Source organism: Ceratotherium simum, chromosome 32, assembly GCF_057802395.1.
Source record: "Ceratotherium simum simum isolate JZ-2026a chromosome 32, ASM5780239v1, whole genome shotgun sequence".
Classification (NCBI taxonomy): domain Eukaryota; kingdom Metazoa; phylum Chordata; class Mammalia; order Perissodactyla; family Rhinocerotidae; genus Ceratotherium; species Ceratotherium simum.
This window is the reverse complement of record NC_141931.1, coordinates 13,473,123-13,491,464: the sequence shown is the minus strand read 5'-3', so window position 1 is coordinate 13,491,464 and position 18,342 is coordinate 13,473,123. Positions and strand designations below refer to the sequence as shown.

General features: G+C 37.2%; 1 protein-coding gene across 14 annotated transcripts in view; it reads left to right on the top strand.

Moving 5' to 3' along the window:
- MLLT10 (MLLT10 histone lysine methyltransferase DOT1L cofactor) overlaps positions 1-18,342 on the top strand; it is a 271,785-nt gene that overhangs the window by 161,329 nt on the left and 92,114 nt on the right. For all 14 annotated transcript variants that reach the window (XR_015549345.1, XM_087420756.1, XM_087420757.1 and 11 more), the window contains one exon: positions 2,544-2,639. Coding sequence is in view for 13 of the 14 variants with exons in the window: in XM_087420756.1 (XP_087276882.1) it covers positions 2,544-2,639 (96 nt within the window). In the remaining variant the exon portion in view is untranslated. The remainder of the gene's footprint in view (positions 1-2,543; positions 2,640-18,342) is intronic.

Below are 18,342 nucleotides of genomic sequence, written 5' to 3'. Positions count from 1 at the left end.
CTTCCTCCACTTTATATGGGGCACCGCCACAGCACGGCTTGCCAAGCGGTGCGTCGGTGTGCGCCCGGGATCCGAACCGGTGAACCCTGGGCTCCCGCAGTGGAGCGTGCGCACTTAACTGCTTGCGCCACCCGGCTGGCCCTAGGATACATTTCTTGATGTATCGCATAGGACCAGAATTCTGTATTATTCCATAATGACTTATATATATTCACATTTTCACACATGCACATGTGCATACTTTACCTTTTACTCTCATGTGCTTTCCAAGTTTTTAGAGTTTGTTTGTTTACCTTGTTGTTATTCGGGGTCATTCACTATTGAATTATCTTAGCTCTTGTACCCTTGAAGAATAAAGCTCAGTATGGGAAGTAGAACATAAAGAAGAATAAAAAGCTCCTTTATTATCTTCATGGGAGAAAAGTACTGATAAGGAACTTATAGACCAGGATCATTTGAACCTCATATTTGTAAATTAGATTGTATGATTGTATTTGCCATTTTGGTGTATGCAAAAATATATATATAATGTGGGTTACTTTTAATTTGTACTTTCTTTAACTCCCATGACCCAATTGTGAATTCTAGTCTTGGTTTCAGTTATCTACTATTGCTCGATAAACCACCCCACAACTTTTAGTGCCTTATAACAGACAGGGCTCAGCAGGAACAATTCATCTTTCTTCCTCGTGGTATCAGCTGGTTTATTCATGAGGCTGTATTCAGCTGGTGGCTGTCTGGGTGGTCCAAGATAGTCTTATTCACGTATCTGGGGCTAGCTGCTGCTAGCTGTAGGCTAGGGTACCTCAGTTCTTCTCCATAGGGCCTCATTTTCCACTTGGCTTCTCTATCAGGGGAGTGTAAACTGACTCTTTACATGGTGACTGGGTTCCAAGGGGGCCAAGGTGGAAGCCATGCAAAACTTCTTAAAGCTCTAGGCTCCTGAACTTCCACAACGTCACCTCTGCCACATCCTCTTGGTGAAAGCAAGTCATAAGGCTAACCCAGGTTTGTGGGAGTGGAGAAGAGGACGTTTTGTGATGAAAGGAGCAGTGACAACCTATTGTAAAGAAATGGAGGCATGATTCCTTGGTGGTCACTATTATTATCTGCCACAGTTAAAATAACTTTATAGTAAGAAAGATTCCTAAAAAGTCTGAATAAAAATTATTGTTGTGTTATTTTACGTTTTCTTTTGCTAAAATATTAACATTGCAGTCAGGAAGTGTCTTATGTACTTAGATCAGAAATTAAAAGCAAAAAGTGGCAGTACTTGGGTATTATAGTGAAACATCTATCCTTAATTTTTATGCCTTTTGTTTTGCTGATCTGTAATCTCTTTTAGGGCAGGGCCAGTGATATTAATTGTTCATGCCTTGAGCAGAGTAAGTGCTCTGAATGGTTAAATTTAGCTACTGTGAGAAATAAATAGGTTGAATTAACTCTTTAAATGGTAGTAAACTTCACACCTAATACTGATCTTGCCTACTGAGTCAAACAATTGAGAAAAATTTGGTTAACATTTTTTGACATTAAATGAAGTTAGGCTCCTAATATGTAATTAATTTCTTGTTTATTAATTGAATTCCTTCGTATATCCATTTCATCGGTTTTAGTACTTCAAAGCAAAGCAGAACACCATGACTTTGAATTATTTTTGTTAGAGATAACTAATTCAGTAGTTTTCTGAATAAACCTAGGAAAGAATTCCTTGCCTGAGTTTCTATGCCCTGGTTTCTAGTTTGTGGGCCATAGAATTTAATGCATGGTGATGGAGAATCTGATAGTGTTCTGATGTGATAGTGCATGTCAAAGTGCTGTGTAAATTTTAAAGTCCTGTTTATAAAATGTACAAAAAAGTATTTGGTGTTTTTAGCAAGAAAAAAATATGTAGTTTGCCAGATATAAATGTAGCAAATAATTATAGACTTCAGTTATTCATGTTATTTTAGGTTGGTCAAGGATAAGGGAGGTAAAGTCACTTTATTATTATTATTATTTTTGTGAGAGAGATCAGCCCTGAGCTAACATCCGTGCTAATCCTCCTCTTTTTGCTGAGGAAGACCGGCTCTGAGCTAACATCCATTGCCAGTCCTCCTCCTTTTTTTCTTCCCCAAAGCCCCAGTAGATAGTTGTATGTCATAGTTGCACATCCTTCTAGTTGCTGTATGTGGGCCTCAGCATGGCCGGAGAAGTGGTACCTCGGTGCCTGCCCAGGATCCAAACCTGGGCCACCAGTAGCGGAGAGCACGCACTTACCCGCTAAGCCACCAGGCCGGCCCTAAAGTCACTTTAAAATAACTTCATTAGTATTACTATATGTTTTAAAATAGAGTAATATAAGTAGTAATACTATAATATATTACTAGTATTGTTTATATATAACATAATATGATTATGATTAGAAGAAGTGATTTTTAAGCTTTTTTTGGCAAGTGTTCATTATCGTTTTGAATTACTAAGCAATTATAAAAGAATCTCATCTTTATTGTATTTATATGGGTTATGATTTAAATTGGATTTTTACTTCTATTCATTTTTAGAAATATAAAGAAAAAGACAAACATAAACAAAAACACAAGAAGCAACCAGAACCATCACCTGCATTGGTTCCTTCCTTGACTGTTACTACAGAAAAAGTAAGTTTTAAGCGCCATATTTTGTTTTATATAATAACTAATTATGTGCTGACTTTTACCTTTAAGAAATATTTTCCTTCCCAGTGTGCTGGTTCCCTCTAACTTTTCCCACCTCTCTAACCCTACAACAAGCACTTTAGGATTCCCATTTCTTAGTTCTTTATCCTACCTTCTGTTTATTCTACACTTGTTGCTGAAGAATGTTGAGTAAGGATAAAAAGTGGGGAGGCATCATTGAGATTAAGAATTTGGGCTGTAGAGTGGGATTTGTCCACCCTATGATTTTTTTTTTTTTAAATGATGATTTATATATATACTTTTTGTGTGTGAGGAAGATCAGCCCTGAGCTAACATCCATGCCAATCCTCCTCTTTTTGCTGAGGAAGACCAGCCCTGAGCTAACATCTATTGCCAATCCTCCTCCTTTTTTTCCCCTTTTTCTCCCCAAAGCCCCAGTACATAGTTGTATGTCATAGCTGCACATCCTTCTAGTTGCTGTATGTGGGATGCTGCCTCAGCATGGCCTGACAAGCAGTGCGTCAGTGCGTGCCCGGGATCCGAACCTGGGCTGCCAGAAGTGGAGCACGTGCACTTAACCGCTAAGCCATGGGGCCGGCCCCCCACCCTATGACTTTGAATTCTGGCTTCACACTTACTGACTGAGCTTTTAGACAGGTTAATTAACCTCTTTGTAACTCAATTTTATCATCTGTAAAGTAGGGGGAAATAATTATTGCAATTGAATGAGATAATTGCATGTAAAGCAATGAGAACAATGTCTGATTCATAGTAAGCATTACTTAGTAAATGTTAAATATTAAGATTATTATCATATGGTTAATATGAAAACAGATGGAGACAGGGAAAGGTGGTTGGGACAGAGTAAGCAAGATGGGGAGTACAGTAGGAAGGAGGCTAGGGCAAGGAGCCAATCATGTAGGGCTGTATAAGCCAGTGAAAGGACTTTGGTTTTTAGTTTGAGTGAAAAGTGAGCCACTGGAATGTTCTGAACTGAAATGTAACATGGTGTGACTTAGGTGTTATAAGGACCTCTGGCTGCTTCATTGTGGATAGACTGTAGAGAGTCAGGGATGAAAGCAGGCAGGTCATTAGGAGGTTATTGCAATAATTTAGAGAGAGATGGTGGTAACAGTGGAGGTGGTGAGAAGTGATCAGATTCTGAATACATTTAAAAGTAGAACCCACGTAACTTTCTTATAGATAAGATGAGAGGTGTAAGAGAAAAGAGAGGATCCAAAGATGGTTCCAAGGGTGTAGGCCGAGATAACTAGAAGGAATGGAATTGCTATCAACAAAGGTGGGAAAGACTGTGGGTGTGGTAGGTTGAGGAGAAGATGAGGAATTCAGTTTTGGATATGGTATTAGTGTTCTTTTGCTGCCAGAACAAATTACCACAAATTTAGCAGTTTAAAACAATATAAACCTATTATCTCACCATTCTCTAGGCCAAAAGCCTGGGTGGGCTCAGTTGGTTCCTCTGCCCTGGATCTCTCAAAGCTGAAATCAAGGTGTTGGATGGCTTGGGTTCTCATCTGGGAGAATCTGCTTCTAAGCTTATTCAGGTGATTCGATTTGGGGTTGTAGAACTGAGGTGCCCATTTCCTTGCTGGCTGTCAGCTCAGTCCGCTGTTGGCTTCTAGAGGCTTTCTTCAGTCCTTGCACGTGTCCCTCCATCTCGGCGCCAGCAATGGCATTTTGAATCCTTCCTACACTTAGAATCTCTCTGACTTCTCTGCTGCATATCTTCTGCTTCTGGCCAGAGAAAGTTCTCTTCTTTTGAGGATTCATGTGGTTAGAGTGGGCCTACCTGGAAGATCTAGGAGAATTTCCCGGTTTTAGAGTCTGTAACCTTAATTATATTATCAAAGTCCCTTTTGCCATGTAACATAGCATATCACAGTTTTCAGGGATTAGGATGTGGATGTCTTTGGGGGCTGTTCTGCCTGTGTTAGGGTTGATATATTTATTACACATCCAAGTAGAAAGGTTGCTTAGCCAGGTGGATACATAATCTGGCATTTCAGAAAGAGGTCCAGACTTCAGATATAAATTTGGGAGTTTGTATGCATAAAGAGCTATTTCAAGGCATGAGATTGGGTGAAATCACCAGTAGAGGAATGAGTGCAGGTAGAGAGAAGAGGCCTTAGGAGGCCCTAGGGCCTCCAGTGTTGAAAGATCTGGGAGAAGAGGTGCAACCAGCAAAGAAGACTCTGAGAAGAGGCTAGAGTTTGGAAGAAAACCAAGAGGATGTGATATGCTGGAAGCCAAGTTAAAGAAAAGAGGAGGAAGTAAGTTAACTGTGTCATATAATAATATGAGGACCAGCCATATTTGTGTTTAGTCATATGGTGATCATTAGTGACCTTGATGAGCAATTTTAACGTACTGGTGGACGCAAATGGTTGATAAGAATGGGTTTGAGAGAAAATAGGAGAAAAGTCAGGCAGTGAGTATAAATAATTGCTTTAAGGAGCTTTGCTATAAAAAGGAGCAGAGAAATGGGTGATAATTGGTCAGGGAAGTGGAGATAAGAAAGGGTATTTTTTAAATGAGAGAGGTAATAACATGCTTGTGTGCTAGTAGGAATGATCCAATAGAGAGGGGGAAGTAATGATAGACAAGACAGAGGAGGGCCGGCCCAGTGGCATAGTGGTTAAGTTCGTGCACTCCCCTTACGTGTCCTGGGGTTCGCTGGTTCACATCCCAGATCCCAGGTGTGGACCTACACACTGCTCATCAAGCCATGCTGTGGCAGCATACCACATACAAAAAATTGAGGAAGATTGGCAACAGATATTAGCTCAGGGCCAGTCTTCCTCACCGAAAAAGAAAAGGCAGAGGAAAATCGTTGGATTGATGTCCTTAAGAATATGAGAAGGGATGTGTCTACTGCCAAGTACAAAAGTTGGCTTTAGTAACAAAAGGGAAGGCAAAAGATGAGGGAATATGCACTGGGCATAGATAGATGTGGTGGTGGGAAATTTGTGGGAAATCTCTTCTGATAACTTCCGATTTTCTCAGTGAAGTGAGAACAGAGTTATCAGATGAGAGAGGCGTGTTAAGAGATTTGAGCAAAGAAAAAAAGGAATGAAAGAGTTAACTATAATAATGGGAAAGAAAATTTACTAGGGAAACGCTGTATGATTGCTGAGTAGCCACATGGTGTTCCCCTTGAAGTTCTTGGTCAAGAATTTAAAGTGTGACCAGTTCGCCCAGCTTTTTATTTTTCTCCAGTCTTGTCCATCTATATGGGTGTGGTCGCAGAGCGGGATTTAATCAGGTTATTATTTTGCCATATGAGTACAGTAGAGGAGTTGAGAGCAAGGGGCATTATAAAGATGAATCATATTTAAACTCCATAGATAGGGAAGTGAAGACAATAGAGGATGAAGGACACTAATAATTAATGGTAATGAATTGTAGTTGCTGGCAGAATTAAAGGATTGTTGGAGTAGTAGAGAGTGAATTGGAAATATGAGGGGTAGTCAGAAAGTAGGATGCATGAAGTAGAGATTATTGAAGTGTTACAAATACTTAGTAATATTAGAGTCTAGGATGTGAGCAGGAGTGGAGGGGCCGAAGATAAGATCGTTGGAGGAGAGGCTATATAGGAACTGAGATTGGAGGTTATAAAAAAATCATCTAGTTGTAGATTGAAATCTCTGAGAAGTAAGATGGGAGTAGTGTTGGAGAGTGACATTAATGTAGGTGCTGAGGCAGTGATTGGCAAAGTTTTTCTGTCGGGCGAGAAAGTAAATATTTTGGGGTTTGTGGGCCATACTGCCTCTGTCTAGTACTCAACTGTGCCGTTGTAGCACAGAAATATCCACAGACAGTTTGTAAACAAATGGATGCTGCAGTATTCCCATAAAACTTTATTATGGAGACTGAAATTTGAATTTTACATAATTTTCACGTGTGATGAAAAATTCTTCTTTTGAATTTTTTTAAGCCATTTAAAAATATTAAAATCATTCTTAGCTCTAGAGCTGTTCAAAAACAGGCAGATGGCTGGAGGGCTTGTACTTTGCCAGATCCTGCCCTAAGGGATTGATAATCACTGTAACAATGAGACCTAGTGAGTGAAAGGTCTGGTGACAGGAGATTTTATACCTGGAGGGCTTTAGAGAGAGGGTAGTTTAGAATTAGCATTGAGGAGCAAGAAAACCTACTCCATCTCTCTACCCACTGAAACCAGAGCTGTGGGCGTAAAGAAGCCATCATTTACTTGAGATAGCTACAGAGTAAACAGGATGTTCAGGAGTGATCTAGGATTTTCTTAGAGCAAGAGTCTGAGCGGAATGTTCAGAGAAAAATTTGAGTTCTGTAGCAGCTTTTCCTGATGATAGTGTTCCAGAGAGTGCAGTGGAAGGGTTTCTGCTGTTGAGGAGGAGTAGGAGGTGTGGACAAAATAGGAGATGTTCATAGCTGAGTGAGAAAGAGGCAGGTGAAGACTGACCTGGAGTCTGGGGTTTCTTTTGGTGACTGATTTGAACAGGGGTAAAGTCATAATCCAATTAATCCTGCTAGATTTAAGGCAAATAATCTGGTGAGGCTTTGAGTGTTTGAAAGTGATAGGCAGTATGGGCTCCTTCTTGATCCCCTGTGTGTGGATGGTAGAAGACTTGAGTCACAGATTCCTTTCAGGAGGACAGTGTCATTTTACTGTTGGTTCACCACCCTCTTTTTTTTACCTTCTGTTGATGGAAGCATTGGGATAGGTCAGGGAATGCAAGGCTGAGTTTTACTCTGAGCTTCTGGGCTCCTTTTAGACCCCATGGTTAATGTTAGTAGAGCACATTTAAATAGAAAGTTGCAGGGAACTTTAATTCACTGCTGTAACTGTTAAATAGCTGTATTACATATCCAGTTTTAATTGCACATTTTTGAACCTTGCTTCACTATTTCTTATACCTTAATACAAAACTCATTTTATTTATTTTTTTTTTAACTTAAAGTTCACTCTGCTGGTCTTAAATTTTTGATTGCACTATTTCTGTGACTAACTTTTAACCCTTTTTGACTATAAACATTTTTAAAACTAGAAACTAGCAACAAGTAAATACCTTGATACCATGTCACGTTAATGTGGTATCACTGTAATTTTTAAATACCGCAACTATAATTTATGAGTACATATAATACTTTCACATAAATCCTTGATAACCATGGAAGTGGACCACTGGTGATACATAGATATATAAAAGTTGCTGGGAACAAAGTAGGATTTTATATTAATCATCAAGATTGTTACCAGAATGACCATAAATATGTGTCTTTCCTAGAAAACATAGCTTGTTTCTATCTATCATTGGGAGATGTAGGTTTTTAGGTAAAAGAGGATTAGATGGAACAGATGGGATTAGATACCTGCAGAGACTTGATGCAGGGAATCCTTTGATATGATAGAAGAAGCTGAGACAGCAGAAAAGGAGACTCACCCTGTTGTTTGTAGGGCTGTGTGGTTGCTTCCCCTGATTTCCTCAGTTTAGTCTTCCTGAGGGCTTCAAATCTGTTTCCTTCTTTCCATAGTACTCATAGAAGGGGATATTGCCAAGGAAAGATAAGGGGAAAAGTCTTAGCTCTTCGCCTTATGCAGATTTGTTTGACATCAGTGTTATTTTTATGAAAAAATTGCTGGATGTGTGTAAGCCACAGTTAAATTCTATTTTTAAATTTGTGACAAAATTGAGCCTGATACCTTATTAGAAGTCATATTTTGTTTAACACATTACTTTTTATCATTATTAGAAGACTTAGTAGTTGTTTCTGACCTTCATTGTAAATAACTCACAATCTTTAGTCTTTTAAATTTTGGAGTGATATAACTTATAAAGTACAGTTTTTCTTTTTTAAAGGATTTTCTGTGTACCAAAGATAATTGATTAGATTTTTTTCTGTCTTTTGTCCTTGTAGTATTTTTAGGAGAGGGTAAATGAGGATCTAATTCTAAATGTATCCTTTCAATTAGCTGTTAAATTTTATACTCTTTTTTTTAACACTTTTTGATTGTAGAACAAAATTTTTTTTCTGTAAAATAGGTTAACTGAATGTTTTAATGTTTAATTTTTAAATTTCTAGTATGTTTCCTTAAAGATAAACTGTTAGAACTTTATAATGAAATCTAGGTGTAGGTTTATCGTCTGTTTTTACTAGATGACAGTCTCTTCCCTTTGTTCTTCCTCTGTATTGTTCAGCAACAGAACATGTTTGAATGCTAACTCTTAAAAAAATTTTTTTGTAGTAAACTTAGTTTTTAAGGAAATACACACATAATAATCTTATGACAATAAAGATATTCAAAAGATTATTGTGTTCAATACGTTGGACCTTCTGTTAAGCTTTCTTGAGGTACAATTGACGTAGAATAAATTGCACATATTTAAAGTGGAAAATTTGTGAAACGATCACCACAATCACTAGCAAAAGTTTCCTTGTGACTCAGTGTAATCCCCTTCTCCTTCTCTCCCCACCCTTACCCTTGCCCAGGCAGCTACTGTTCTGCTTTCTGTCACTGTAAATTAGTTTGAATTTTCTAGAATGTTAAAGGTGGAAACATACAGTATGTACACTTTATCTGACTTCTTTCACATAGCATAATTATTTTGAGATTCATCCATGTTGTGTGTATTAATAATTCATTCCTTTTTATTGCTGATCTCTATTCTGTTGTATGGACATACCATAATTTGTTTATCCATTCAATAATTGACGAACATTTAGGTTGTTTCCAGTTTGGGGTTATTGCAAATAAAGCTGCTAGCATTATTGTACAAATCTTTGTATGGACATATGCTTTATTTTCTCTTGCATAAATACCAATTAGTGGAGTAGCTGGGTCACATGGTAGGTGTATCCTTAATTTTTTAAGACACTGTCAAACTATTTTCCAAAGTGATTGTACCATTTAACAATACTACTAGCAGCCTGTGAGAGTTCCTGTTCCTCTTCGTTCTCTGCAACACTTGGTATGATCAGTCATTTATAATGGATCATAGACCTAAATGTAAAACATAAAAATATAAAACTTCTGGAAGAAAACATAATGTTCAACACAATTTAGTGATTAAAGAAATGCAAATTAAAACCACAATGAGAAAACACTACAGACACACTAGATAGAAACAAGCTATGTTTTCTAGGAAAGACACATAGGAGGAAGGAGGAATGAATAGGCAGAACACTAAGAATTTTTAGGGTACTAAAACTACTCTGTAGGATACTACAATGGTGGATACATGTCAATACACATCCATTTTGAGGTAATTTTTGCATATGATGTAAGTTATACATCAAAGTCCACTTTCTTGATTATAGATAACAAGTTTTTCCAGAGCTATTTGTGGAACAGACTGTCCTTTCTCTACCGCATTGCCTTTACTCCTGTTTGTTGAAAAACAGTTGACCTGTTTTTCACATATATATATATGTATAGATGGGTTTATTTATGGACTCTATTCTTTTTCATTGATCTCTTTGTCTGCCTTTACTTTAGTACCATACTGTCTTGATTACTCTAGCTTTATAAGAACCTTTTAGGTCAGGTAGGGTCCATCCTTCAACTTTGTTCTTCAAAGTCATTTTGGCTATTATAGATTCTTACATTTTTATATGATTTTAGAATTAGATTGTCAAGTTGTAGAAGTAGACTGCTGGAATTTTTTTTGTATGTGAGGAAGATTAGCCCTGAGCCAACATCTGTTGCCAAGCCTCCTCTTTTTGCTGAGGAAGATTGGCCCTGGGCTAACATCCATGCCCATCTTCTTCCACTCCATGTGGGGTGCCACCACAGCGTGGCTTGACAAGCAGTGTTTCAGTCCTCGCCTGGGATCTGAACCTGCGAACCCCGGGCCACCGAAGTGGAGCATGCGAACCTAACCACTATGCCACCGGGCTGGCCCCTAGACTGCTAGTATTTTTTATTGGAACTGCATTTAATCTGCGGATCATTTTGGGGAAGAATTGATATCTTAACAATATTGAGTTTTCTGATCCATGAACACAGTATATCGCATCATTTAAGTCTTTAATTTATCTCAGCAATGAGTGTGCAGGTTTTATACATTTTTTTTCAGCTTTATCCCTAAATATTTGATTTTTTTGATGCTCTTACAGTCTTTTGTATATTTTATTTGGTTTTTTTTTGGTGAGGAAGATTAGCCCTGAGCTAACAACATTGCACTGGCGGTTCTAGCAGGTATAGTAAGAAATAAAAGGCATTCAGATTGGAAAGGATAAAATAAGACTGTCTTATTCATAGTTGACATGACTGTGTATGAAGAAAATCCCATAGAATCAATAAGCTACTAGAAACAATAAGAAATTTTCAGCAAAGTTGCAGGATACCAGATTGACGTATAAAAATGTATTTCTAGGGGCTGGCCCCGTGGCCGAGTGGTTAAAGTTCCGCACACTCAGCTTTGGCAGCCCGGGTTTGTGTGTTTGGATCCTGGGTGCAGGCCTACAATCACTCATCAGCCATGCTGTGGCGGCATCCCACATACAAAGTAGTGGAAGATTTGCGAAGATGTTTTGCGTTTTAGTGATTTCTGCTCTGATTTTATATTTTCCTTTCTACTGCTTACTTTGGGTTTCTTTTACTCTTCTTTTTCTGATTTCTTAAGGTATAAGATGATGAAATTTGAGACCTTTCTTTTTTCTAATATAGGCACTTTTTAAAAAAGTTAATAAACTTTATTTTTTAGACCGGTTTTAGATTCACAACAAAATTCAGTGGAAATTACAGGGATTTCCTGTATACTCCCTGTCCTCAACACACATAGACCTTCCTGCACTATTAGCATCCCACACCAGGGTGGTGGTACATTTGTTAAAAATCTATGAATCTGCCTTGACACATCGTTATTGCCCAAAGTCCATAGTTGACGTTGGATTTTACTCTTGATTTTGTACATTCTATTCTGAGTTTTAACACATGTGTATTGACATGTATCCACCATTGTAGTATCCTATAGAGTAGTTTTAGTACCCTAAAAATTCTTAGTGTTCTGCCTATTCATTCCTCCTTCCTCCTAAACCCTGACAACCACTAATCTTTTTATTGTCTCTTATAGTTTTGCCTTTTCCAGAATGTCATATATAGTTGGAATCATACAGTATGTAGCCTAGTCAGACTGGCTTCTTTCATGTGGTAATATGCATTTAAGATTCCTCCATGTCTTTTCAAGGCTTGATGGCTGATTTCTTTCTAGGACTGAATAATATTCCATTGTCTGAATGTACCACAGTTTATTTATTCGTTCACCTACTGACGGACATCTTGGTTGCTTCCAAGTTAGGACAATTATGAATAAAGTTGCTATAAACATCCATGTGCAGGTTTTGTGTGGACATAATTTTTCTGTTCCTCTGGGTAAATACCAAGGAGTGTGATTGCTGGATCATACGGTAAGAGTATCTTTAGTTTTATAAGCTGCTGCGAAACTGTTTCCGAAGTGGCTGAATCATTTTGCATTCCCGCCAGCAATGAATGAGAGTTCCTTCTTCTATACATCCTTACCAGCATTTGGTGTTATCAGTGTTCTGGATATTGGCCATCCTAATAGGTATGTAGGAGTATCTCATTGTTGTTTAAATTTGCGTTTCCCTGCTGACAAACGTTGTGGAGTATCTTTTCTTATACTTATTTGCTGTCTGTATATCTTTTTGGTGAGGTGTCTGTTAAGGTTTTTGGCCCCTGTTAAAATCAGATTATTTTCTTATAGTTGACTTTTAAGAGTTCTTTATATATTTTGGATAACAGGTTTTTTTAAAATCAGATTTGTCTTTTGCAAATATTTCATCCAGTCTGTGGTTTATCTTCTAGTTTTCTTGACAGTGTCTTTCACAAAGCAGTTTTTAATTTTAATGATGTCCACCTTACCAATTCTTTCTTTCATGGATTGTGTCTTTGGTGTTGTATCTAAAAAGTCATTGCCACACCCAAGATTATCCTATTTTCTCCTACATTATCTTCTAGGAGTTTTGTAGTTTTCTGTTTTACGTTTAGGTCCATGATCCATTTTGAGTTAACTTTTGTGAAGCGTGTAAGTTCTGTGTCTAGATTCTTTTTTTTTGCATGTGGATGTTCAGTTCTAGCACCATATGTTGAAAAGCATATCTTTGCTCCCTTGTATTGCTTTTGCACCTTTGTTAAAGATCAGTTGATTGTATTTATGTGGGTCTATTTGTGGGCTCTCTCTCTGTTCCCATTGATCTATTTGTCTATTCATTTGCCAGTACTACACAGTCTTAATTACTGTAGCTTTATGCTAAGTCTGAAATTGAGTAATATCAGTACTCCAACTTTATTCTTGTCTTTCAGTATTGTGTTGGCTTTTCTGGGTCTTTTGCCTTTTCTTATATACTTTAGAATCAGTTTGTCAGTATGCATAAAATAATTTGCTAGAATTTTGATTGAGATTGTATTGCATTGGTAGATCAAGTTGGGAAGAACTGACATCTTGATGATATTAAATCTTCCTATCTATGAAGTTGGAATATCTCTCCATTTATTTAGTTTTCTTTGATTTTGTTCATCGTTTTGTTGTTTACTTCATATAGACATTAAACATTCTGTTAGATTTAAACCTGTGTTTAATTTTTGATGATACTATTGTAAATGGTATTATTATTGTATTTTTAATTTCAAACTTCCACTTGTTCCTTGCTGGTATATAGGAAAGCAGTTTTCTTTTGTATACAAACCTTGTATTCTTCAGCCTTGCTGTAATTGCTTATTAGTTCCAGGAGTTTTTTTGGTCAATAATTTTGGATTTTCTACATAGACGATCATGTCATCTAGGAAAAAAGACTGTTTAATTTCTTCCTTGTCAATCAGTGTATATTTTATTTCCTTTTCTTGTCTTATTACATAAGCTAGGACTTCCAGCGTGGTGCTGAAAAGAAGTTATGAGAGAAAGGAGATGTTCTTGCCTTGTTCCTGATATTTGTGGGAAACTTTCTAGTTTCTCTATAAGTTTTTTTTACGTATTCCTTATCAAGTTGAGGAAGTTCTTCTATTCCTAGTTTACTAAGTTTTTATTGTGAATGAGTGTTTGACTTTCTCAGACGCTTTTTCTGCATCTATTGATATGTTGTGTGATTTTTCTTCTTTACCTTGTTGATGTGATGGATTACATTAATTGATTTTTGAACGTTGACCCAGCCTTGCATTCCTGAGATAAATCCCACTTGATTGTGGCATATAATTCTTTTTATACATGGTTGGATTCAATTTGCTAATATTTTGTAGAGGATTTTTGCATCTATTTCATGAGAGATATTGTTCTGTAGTTTTCTTTCTTTTTGTTGTTTCTTTTTTTCTTTTTGTTTCTATTTTTCTTCTTTATAGTTTTCTTTCTTGTGATGTCTTTGTCTGTTTTGGTATTAGAGTAATGCTGTCCTCATAGAATGAGTTAGGAATTATTCCCTCTGCTTATATCCCCTGAAAGAGATTGTATGAAAGCAGTATAATTTCTTCCTTAAATCTTTGGTAGAATTTACCAGTGAACCTATCTGGGCCTGGTGCTTTCTGTTTTGGGGGGCTATTAATTATTGATTCAGTTTTTTTAATAGATATAGGCCTATTCAGGTTGTCTGTTCATGTGTGAGTTTTGGCAGCTTGTGTCTTTCAAGGAATTGGTCCATTTCATCTAGGTTATTAAATTTGTGGGAGCCAGCCCTCATTGCCTAGTGGTTAAAGTTCAGGGTGCTCCACTTCAGCAGCCCAGGTTTGGTTCCTGGGTGCAGAACCACACCACTTGTCTATCAGTAGCCATGCTGTGGTGGCGGCTCCCAGAGAAGAACTAGAAGGACTTACAACTAGTATGTAGAATTCTGGGCAGGCCTGGTGACGTGGCGGTTAAGTTCGCACATTCTGCTTTGGCGGACCGGTGTTTGCCAGTTTGGATCCTGGGCACGGACCTACTCGCCACTCATCAAGCCATGTTGAGGTGGCGTCCCACATAGAAGAACTAGAAGGACCTACAACTAGGATATACAACTATGTACTGGGGGCTTTGGGGAGAAAAAAGAAAAAAAGAGGAAATCGGCAACAGATGTTAGCACAGGGCCCATCTTCCTCAAAAAAAAAAAAAAAAGAATTCTGTACTGGGGCTTTGGGGAGGAAGCAAAAAAAAAAGAGGGGGGGGGGAGATTGGCAACAGATGTTAGCTCAGGGCGAATCTTTCCCAGCCAAAAAAAAAAAAATTTGTGGGCATAGAGTTGTTCATAATATTTCTTGATTATCATTTTAATGTCCATGAGATCTGTAGTTATGTCTCCTCTTTCATTTCCAATATTAGTAATTTGTGTTATCTCTTTTTTTCTTGGTTGTCCTGGTTAGGGGTTTATTAGTTTTGTTTATCTTTTCAAAGAGCCAGCTTTTCATTCTGTTTATTTTTCTCTGTTGATTCCTGTTTTCATTTCATTGGTTTTTGCTTTAATTTTTATTTGTTTTCTTCTGCTTATTTGGATTTATGTTGCTTTTTGTTTCTGGTTTCCTAAAGAGGAAGCTTAGATTATCGATTTAGGGTCTTTCTTCTTTTCTAGTATATGCATTCAAGCCTATAAAATTCCCTCTAAGCACTGCTTTTGCTACATCCCACAAATTTTGATAAGTTGTATTTTCATTGTCATTTAGTTAATAATATTTTAAAATTTCTCTGGAGATTTCTTCTTTGACCTATGTGTTATATAGAATTGTGCTTTTTAATCTCAAGTCATTCTGGGGTTTTCTAGCTATCTTTCTGGTAATTGATTTCTGTTTTGATTCCATTGTGATCTGAGAGCAGACGTTATTATGATTTCTATTCTTTAAAATTTGTGTGCATTTTATGGCTCAAAATGTGGTCTATCTTGGTGAATGTTCCATGTGAGCCTGAGAAGTATCTATAGTCTGTAGATGTCAATTATATCCAGTTGATTAATGCTGCTGTTCAGTTTGAGTATGTCCTTACTGATTTTCTGCCTGCTGGATCTGTTCATTGCTGATAGAGAGGTGTTTAAGTCTCTAACTATGAGAGTGGATTCATGTAGTTCTCCTTGTAGTTCTGTCAGTTTTTGCCTCACATATATTGATGCTCTGTTTTAGGCACATACACGTTAAGAGTTGTTGTGTCTTCTTATGGTATTAACACCTTTACTGTTATATAATGCCACTCGTTATCCCTGAAAACTTTCCTTGCTCTGAAGTCTGCTCTGTCTGAAATTAATATAGCTATTCTCAGTTTGTTTTGATTAGTGCTAGCATGGTATATCTTTCTCTGTCCATTGATTTTTAGTCAATATGTATTTTTATGTTTAAAGTGGGTTTCTTGTAGACAACCTATCATTGAGCCTTATTTTTTGGTTCACTCTGACAATTTCTGTCTTTTAATTGGTACATTTAGACCATTTATGTTTAAGGTGATTATTGATACAGTTTGGTTAATATCTACCAAATCTGTTACTGTTTTCTATTGGTTTCCCTTGGTCTTTGTTTGTGTTTTTGTCTTCCACATGTTTTCTACCTTTTGTAGTTTTAATTGAGCATTTTATGATTCTATTTTCTCTCACTTTTTAACATATTAGTTATGCATTTTTTTCGTGGTTGTCCTAGTGTTTGCAATGTATAGTTACAGCTAATTCAAATCCACTTGCAACTAACACTATACCACTTCATAGTAGTACAAGTACTTTAACAAAATATTTCTAATTTCCTCCCTTCCATTCTTCTGTCAGTGCTCTCATTCATTTTACTTATACATAAGCATGCATAAACATATATGTGCATAAGACTAATCAAATACGTTGTTGCTATTATTATTTTAAACAAACTTAGATCATTTAAGAATAAGAAAAATAAAAGCTTTTATTTTACCTTCCTTGCTTCATCCTCTGATGCTCTTCTTTTCTTTATGTAAATTCATGTTTCTGATCTGTATCATTTTTCTTCTCTCTGAAGAACTTCTTTTCACATTTCTTGCAAGGCAGGTCTACTGGCAACAAATTCCCTCAATCTTTGTCAGAGAAAGTCTTTGTCTTTCACTTTGAAGGATAATTTTACAGCGTACAGAATTCTAGGTGGTGGTTGTTTTTTTTCCCTCTCTCTCAACAGTAAATATTTCACGTCACTCTCTTCATGCTTGCATGTTTCTGAGGAGAAGTCAGATGTAATTCTTATCTTTGCTCTTTTATAGGTAAGACTTTTTTCTCCTCCAGCTTTTTTCAGGATTTTTTTTTTTTTTTATCTTCAATTTTCTGCAGTTTGAATATGATATGCCTAAGTGTAGTTTTTTTGGCATTTCTCTTGCATGGAATTCTCTGAGCTTCCTACATCTGTGGCTTGGTTTCTGATATTAATTGGGGAAATTTTTAGTCATTATTGCTCTGGATATTCTGTCTGTTCCTTTCTTTCTGGTATTCCCATTACACCTATGTTAGACCTTTTGTAGTTGTCCCATAGTTCTTGGATATATGTTCTGTGTTTTTCAGTCTTTTTTCTCTTTTCTTTTCATTTTTGGAAGTTTCTATTTTCGTATCCTCAAACTCTGAGAATTTTTTCTTCAGCCTTGCCCAATCTACTAATGAGCAAATCAAAGGAATTCTCCATTTCTGTTATGTGGTTTTTGATCTCAAGCATTCCTTTTTGATTCTTTCTTAGAATTTCCTTCTCTCTGCTTACATCACCCATCTGTTCTTACATGCTGTCTACTTTTTACATCAAAGCCCTTAGCATATTAATCACAGTTTTAAAAGTTTCTGGTTTGATAATTCCAACAGTCCTGCCATATCTGTCTCTGCTTCTGATGCTAGTTCATTCTCTTCAGACTATTTGCCTCTTAGTATGCCTTGTAATTTTTTGTTGAAAGATGGATATGATGTACTGGATAAAAGGAACTGTGGCAGATAGGCCTTTAGTAATGTGGCAGTAAGGCATGGGGGAAGGGGAACCATTCTGTAGTTGTATGATTAGTTCTCAGTCTTTTGGTTAGCCTGTGCCCCTGTACTGTGGACTTCACACATGATTCTCACCACCCTCCTCCTATACCCCCTTCTGTGGGACACGATGGTGCTGGGTTTGGAGTTGGGTTATTTCCCATCCCCCAGGTGCTTTAAGCTCGATATAATAAGCCCAGCAGGTTATGCTCTGATAAAATAGTTTCTCCTGAGGGCAGGCCTTATTGAGATGAACAGAATAATACGTTGGCATATTTCAGAATTGTTCCTTTTCCCCTCTTCTGCTGGAAGCATGAGTATATTTCTTCTTCTGATATTTATTGTGAAGACGTGATAGAGCTCCTGGAGGTAAAACTCAAAGAAGTTTGAGGGCTCCCCTATGACTGGGTCCTCCTAGAGTGTTTCTCTCTCAGGCTTGTCCACACTGAGCCTTCAGCAATTTGTGAGTTACGCTTGAGGTTTCCTCCTCTGATACTGGTTCCCGTGGAGATTTCTGCTTGAGGATGTTGTGATTCTCTGTATCTGTCTGTCTCTCTAGTTTTGGGGCCTGTGGTTTGTGCTGTGATCTCACTTCTTTGATGGATCTAAGAAGAGTTATTGATTTTTCAGTTTGTTCAGGCTTTTACTTGTTAGGGTGGAATGAAGACTTGTAAGTTTTTTCCATGCTGTACCAGAATCCAGAAGTGCTAATATAGGCATTTAATGTCACAAACTTTGTTCTAAGCACCACTTATGAATTTTG